Genomic DNA, 6518 nt, shown 5'->3' on the forward strand with positions numbered 1-6518 from the left:
AAGAAAAAGTTCCTATTTTTATTCTCATCGCCCAGAAAGGAAAAAAGCTCTTTTTCAACAGTTATAGATATCAAAAGTACTCTCTTATAAATTCCAATAACACGAAAATAATGCAATATAATTTGGCACATCTATATCCAGTAATGAAAATACATTTGAAGAGAAATAAAACTAAGGATAAATGGAAAAACAAAATACGCAGAAAGAGATATCCAACGAAGTTTTAGTGGCTGAAGCCAGCATTTTAGGCATAAGTTATTGTTCATTAACTATTTGATATATTTATCGCACGGTCGACTTACGGTTGGTTAGACATTGTACAAGCGTTAAGTATCTTAGTATCTTATGATTCATGTCATCGACCCAAACTTTATTGGGCAACAAAACAATGATCTGAATCAAAAATCGAAAAAAAAATAAAAATCATCATATTATACCAAAATTTCGTCAAAGTTTCACCTTTTCAACTAGACAAGAATAAACATGGAGAACAATTCGTTTATTTGCACCAAGCTTTTGAGGGCTCATTTGAGCCACAATAACAAAGCAATTTATGATTCCTCACCCCTCTAACCCGTCTCATATTCCAAGCTTGAGTTTCCAACACACAACTAAATTGTGAAACAATGTTAACAAATGAACATTAGCATTCCAAATGGATCATTTGGACCTAACTTGGCTTGCCTCTCATTTTCTAGCAAGTAAAATCAGCAAGAACATATGAAAAACTACTAAACATCTCCAAAACCATTTCTTCCAATCAATGTTACATAATTTTAAACCTAACTAATAATTATATAGTGTCGTAATTCAACAATGATTCAGAAAGATGCACAAGAACAAGAAGGGCACCTGACGAGACCATTCTCATTGCACGAAGTACAACTCTTAAAGCCATATTTATCGCTGTAATACTTGTGGCTTCCATAGCAATCTTGGCAAAGGATGAATCTGTACCCACCACAGGCCTCACACACACATGCGTCCGCCGGCAGAAGACCCTGCAGGTACTTTTTGAGCTCGCCGCTCTCGTGGAGTTGCCGCACCTCCTCAGCACCCCCAATGTACCGGCCGCCGATGAAGACTCGAGGGAGGGTTAATTTGGACTTGTCAGATTCACCAAACATCCTCTGCAGCTCATCAATGTAAACCGAGTCCATAGAAACATCCCTTTCGTCAACAAACACATGGAAGGCACCAAGGATCATTAGGACGGTCTTGCAGTCCTCATATGTGTGGCGAACAACCCGCAGGCTTGTAAAGTACACCACTATAGTATTATCTGCCCTCGGGATCCTAATCACTGACTCCGATTTCACATCTGCAGCTACATTTTCTGATAATGGGGACGGAACCGGAACCGGGACCTGAACCTCCTCCCGGTAAGGTTTGGATTCCTGATGGTCTGACTGTAAAGATAGGGTCCGGAGGAGGAAATTGGCGCTGCGAACCCTATGGCAAATTGAGGGCTTCCTGATGTATGGGGTAGATGAATCAAGAGCAATGTCACCGTCACCGGTGCTGATTTTATTGTTGCTGCAATTGCTGTCTTCTTCGGAGAGTAGAAGCCGTAAATCTTTGAAGGAAGAGCAAGCGAATTTGGGGGACGATGCGTTGTGCAGTCGAATCCTTGATTTGCTTCGCCTAAGCCACATGGGTTCTGAGATTCAATCAATTAACACAATACCAGAACATAAAAATTACAAAAACTATGAAAATGGTGCGTGTGAATCTTGAATTTGTTTAAGAAAACGGTGAGGTAGAAGGAGAGGAAGAATGGGTTTGGGTGGAGCTGAATGGGTCTCTTTTTTTCTCTCTTTCCGAATTGAAGAAAAGAGAAAAGAATGGAAAGCAATAGACTTTGGTTGGTTTTAGGCCGTTGCAAGGGAAAGGGTGGTTGGCTGTGTTTTTTTGGCCTAAAGGAGAGAGAAAGAAACGTTTAACTTTTATATATATATATATATATATATATATATATATATAAAACAAATTATAATGTTTTAAACAATATTACTTTACACGGTTTGGTAAAATTTCAAACCAAAAATTGATTTCAGAGTCTCAGACCACTATATTTAAAGATGCAAAAATAAATTTATTAATCTAAATTTTTACTATAAAATTTAAATCAAAACATTCTAAAAATAAATGTTACAACTTACAATAATGTATCTGTCTCAGAACAAGTTTGAACTAATAAATTAATACAAGTCAAACCATAAAATTTAACATAAAAATAATAATATCATAAATAAATCGTTATTTTCCTAAAAAGCCAATAGACTCTACTAGCAAGTAAATTTATTGAAATATAAATTGATATAATAAGTAATATATCTTGTCACATAAATCGATGATCATCTTTAATAAAGATAAATAACATTATTCAAGATAAGTAATTTGCATATTGTTTGCTCATTTATGGTTTTAGGATTCAATAATGTCGTGTGTACAGACAGCATTGTTCACAGAAATGTCACAGAACACTCACAATGGGGAGTGGATGATTTTTTTGGCATTTTTTATTACACCATGGGATTCATCCATGTGAGTGTCTAGAGAAATTCTGTGAGAAAAATTTATGTACAAACAGCATTCTTGTTTAGGATTTGGGATGACAGAATGTGCAATTTGTGTTGTGAATTCCAATTCATAATTCTTCTGAAAAAGTTGAAATGAGATAAGGGACCAATTTCGAAATGGGAGACAAGCGCACAAGTTTTTGCTGAAAGCTAAAGCTTAAATAATCGAGATTGAAGAAACTCTTCAATCAAAGTGGGTGGTGGACTCTGAAAAGCTTCATTTGTGTAGTGACCCAGTTTCACGTGTCCGAGAATACCCACAACATCAAGCCATTTGCATATGTTGTTTGGTTTCAACTATGAACAACCCCACCACCTACTCACACGCCGAGCTTTTTTCAACTCACTCTAATCGATCCATGGAAGTTGTGGGTCGAGGTGAATGAAAGAGACAAGAGATATGATCAAGCAAGAACTAGTAATCATTGGGTGGCTTGCAAGGATTTTCTAGTAGTAGGGGAACTACTATTAAACTTGAGGAATTGAGGCTAGTGCCTGTTAAGACATCGTTCAACGCAAATGTGCTCGATGATGGATTCGAGTTAGGCTAATATGTTCAACAAGCCTAGCTCTTAGATGACTCAATGTTGACCTAATGGTTGACTTCTTGTTTTGATTATTGCAAACAAATTATGTTTAATTCTAACAAATTGAATTTAAGTAATTGATAGTGATTATTGCAAATTTATGACACAAAAAATCTAGATCGAGAATCATGCAACATTGGCACAAAACGACAAATACAAGTAGATTGAAGATTTACGAACGAGAAAATGGAAATCGAGCCTTCACGTACAAAATCGCATTGGATGAAGAAATTGAAGGCATTAGCTATAGATGCATTTATATACTCAAATGTAAAGGTAAAACACTTTAATATTTTGCATCAATTATAGCTCAAATAATTTTTTGCATAAGAATTATCATGACAAACTTTACTTGGATAAAAATTATTTTTAAAATATAAGTAATTTAATTTTTCACAATTAAATTTTTATGAAATAACTTATCTATACGAAGTACATTAGAAAACCCTACAAGTACCTTAAAAGAACATTTTTCACTAAAAAGAAAAATTCAATGGGCAAAATAATTGGCCCATCCGGACGTTGTGTTCAACGGTTGAATTTTTTACCGTTTGGCAAACAACTAGTTAACCGTCCAAATACCAAGTGAACGTCCAATCACTTGTCCGGATCTCCTGATTGATGGATGTAAATACCTCTCTTTATACCTCTTTTAAAGTAAGAATTCTAGAATATTAAAGAGAGTTATTTATTGATTTTATCTACTTTGTTTTCCAATTTTTAAGAGATCAAAATATTTATTTGTTGAAAAACTTTTTGAGTGAGTAACTTTTTGAAAAATCATATATCTCAACAAAAGTTTTTTACACAACACTTGAGTTATATTCTTTGTGATTTATTGAAGTGTTGTGCCTAATTCTCTCTTAATATTTAGTTGTGCTCATACCATTTGTTAAGAGATAAACTTTTCAATTGTAACTTTAATTTTCTTGTTCATCAAATTGTGGGTCGTGTTGAGGTCCCGGAAAGCTCAACGTGTAAAAGGATCAGTACTCCTTAATTGTAAGTCATCAGAAGCGTTGTAAGGGTTGGATTGCACCATAAGTCAATCAAAAATAATGAAAAAGACCTTGCTAGTGACGAAGAGTTTGATAACGAGAGACATAGATCGTGATTGGATCAAACCTCCTTATTACATCGTTTGCCCTTTCTTTTCCCTTCCTCTTATTACTTTTGTGTTGTCTTGTCTATTCATAGTTATTTGCTTAAATTTGCGTTTATTTTTTAAAAAGTTTCAAATCACTAATTCACCCCCCCCCCCCTGGTTAGTTGTTCTTGGGCTTTCACCCAACACAAATCAAATTTCAAATATCCTCACAATCAATGAATTGAATTTCGTAACTTACGAGTTGTAATGAAAATGCACGTTAGCTTTATCTCCTAATCGAATTATAGGAGTTTTTGTCTTTTATAAATGGCTCGCGTTCATCTATATTTTATCAAAGAGATATATGGTCTCAATTAATCAAGGCAATGAAAGTATTATGGTCTAGCTCCAAACATTGAGTGGACTTGTATGACAGCAGGAGGGAACTTGCAATTTGAGGAATTTCATTTTTGGGCAAATTTGTTTCCCGTGATTGTTGCTGCCTTTTTCTCTTCTTGTGTTTGAATCTGGTCTGTTGTGAAGATTTTTGGTGTTGCACGGGAGAATAGAAACTGTTGTGGAGGGTGGAGATCAGAATTTTTTTATTTTTTTCAAAACTTGTTTGTCCAAAAGAAACGACTTGTGCTTTGATACCAAATGATATGGAACAAATATCAAACAAAAATGAGATCAAGAAAGAAAGATAAAGGAAAAAGAAGAAGAGGAAAGAGAACATAGAAGAAATTGGGGACGAAAATATTAATTTATTTCATAATCAAAGTTTGCTTTTAAATAAAAGAATTTAAACTCAAACGAACTTCTAATAAACTAAAACCTTGTCAGAATATGAAACAAATCCATAAACAAAACAAACATAATCTAAATCCAATTCTAATTTTAAATCCTATCTAAATCCTATATTGATTCTTATCCTCATTTCCCACCGGGAACAATTAACACTGAATAAAGCAGGAGCAAAGGACACATACCAAGCACAGACATGCTCAAAAAACAGCAGAACTTGTTAAACTTATGCACCCACAAACATATTATTAGCATCAAGCTCCTGTTTCAGTTATTGAACACATAAATAAATCTGTGTCACATACTTCACACTAATATGTGCACACAGAAAGAAATCCAAAACCAGCATAAACAAACACAAGCCACCAGCTCCCTCCCACTATATACAAGTCCTTTAGGACTAAAATAGATTTCAAGAGGCAACCTTAAAACCTATCTACAGCGCGATTACCTATAGCTCCAAAATATCTCGATTCCCTCATCCTAAATAAAGTATCTGTTTGATAACTAGCAAATTTCTTCGAGGAGCAATCTTCAGCAGGCTGATATTCTCCTTCGCTTGTAGCATTTGATAATGTCATTTCTTTTATTGTCCTCAACTTGCTCATGATCAGTAACTCCTGCAGGACACTCCACTGTAATCTCAGTCCCGAAGGATGGACAATCTAGGAGCGTTGGTTCATTCATCTGTAAATAATTTTAACAAAAGCTCAGTAAAATGGCAAAAGAACAATCAGAATAAGAAAGTAAGAAATTAAGAATAGGTGGTTGGAGAAAAATTATAACTACAATAGCTACCTGAGATGAGTCATTGCTATTCTCATTGTCAAGTCCCCCTGAAACACTGCCCAAAAAAAAAAATGATGATCAGGAAATCAACCAACATCTTTGGCTATGAAATTGGAAATATGTGATACAATAAAAATATAAAGAAATGTGGGGTTACAATAATCAAAGTGGCAGCTTATTGGTCAAGTATTTAAATGTGTGATGATTGCATACAGCTTTCAACTTCCCATATACCAGCATCGGATCATTATAATCAACAAGGAATTTCATAAAAAACATATGCTAGTTGGACTCAGGTTCGGTATTGAGAGAGGGAAAATTTCCAGACATTATATTTGTGAAATATCTGAACTTTGGTTAATTAAATTAACTCTACAAAATACCAACATTTTTAATCTTCATTCAAATACTTAAATTGGATATGTGGACTCGATAAAATATTAATATTTTGTTATATTTTTCTTATTCCTGTAGCATAAAGGTGTCCAATGTACAAATCAGCGAAATTCCACATCCAAAATCAAGTTGGAATAGATAGAGAACAAGTAAACATCTTTAACATACTTTCAAAACCCCTTCTCTCTACAATACAAGTGACTCAGCAACAGTACTGCCATCATTCTATGTCCAAAAACTCAAATTTTAGTACTGTAATACATTACACTAATA

At 34.4% G+C, this 6518-nt stretch overlaps 1 protein-coding gene and 1 long non-coding RNA gene across 2 annotated transcripts; both read right to left on the reverse strand.

The window, feature by feature from the left end:
* Positions 1-484: 484 nt before the first annotated feature.
* Positions 485-1908, reverse strand: LOC111384191 (uncharacterized protein At5g39865-like). The gene has a single exon (XM_023008454.1). It carries the CDS (start codon positions 1653-1655, stop codon positions 822-824), a length of 834 nt encoding a protein of 277 aa, XP_022864222.1. The 5' UTR covers positions 1656-1908; the 3' UTR covers positions 485-821.
* Positions 1909-5277: 3369 nt separating this feature from the next.
* On the reverse strand, positions 5278-6200 carry LOC111384189. The gene is made up of 2 exons (XR_002700860.1): positions 5859-6200; positions 5278-5747 (listed from the first exon to the last, which is right to left on the reverse strand). It is a non-coding gene; the product is annotated as an uncharacterized LOC111384189 (long non-coding RNA).
* Between the last annotated feature and the right edge of the window lie 318 nt (positions 6201-6518).

This window comes from Olea europaea, unplaced genomic scaffold (genome assembly GCF_002742605.1).
Source record: "Olea europaea var. sylvestris unplaced genomic scaffold, O_europaea_v1 scaffold2864, whole genome shotgun sequence".
Lineage (NCBI taxonomy): Eukaryota > Viridiplantae > Streptophyta > Magnoliopsida > Lamiales > Oleaceae > Olea > Olea europaea.

Coding starts and splice junctions, on each gene's coding strand:
- LOC111384191 (XM_023008454.1), bottom strand. CDS start 1,655: ATGTGGCTTAGGCGAAGCAAATCAAGGATTCGACTGCACAACGCATCG.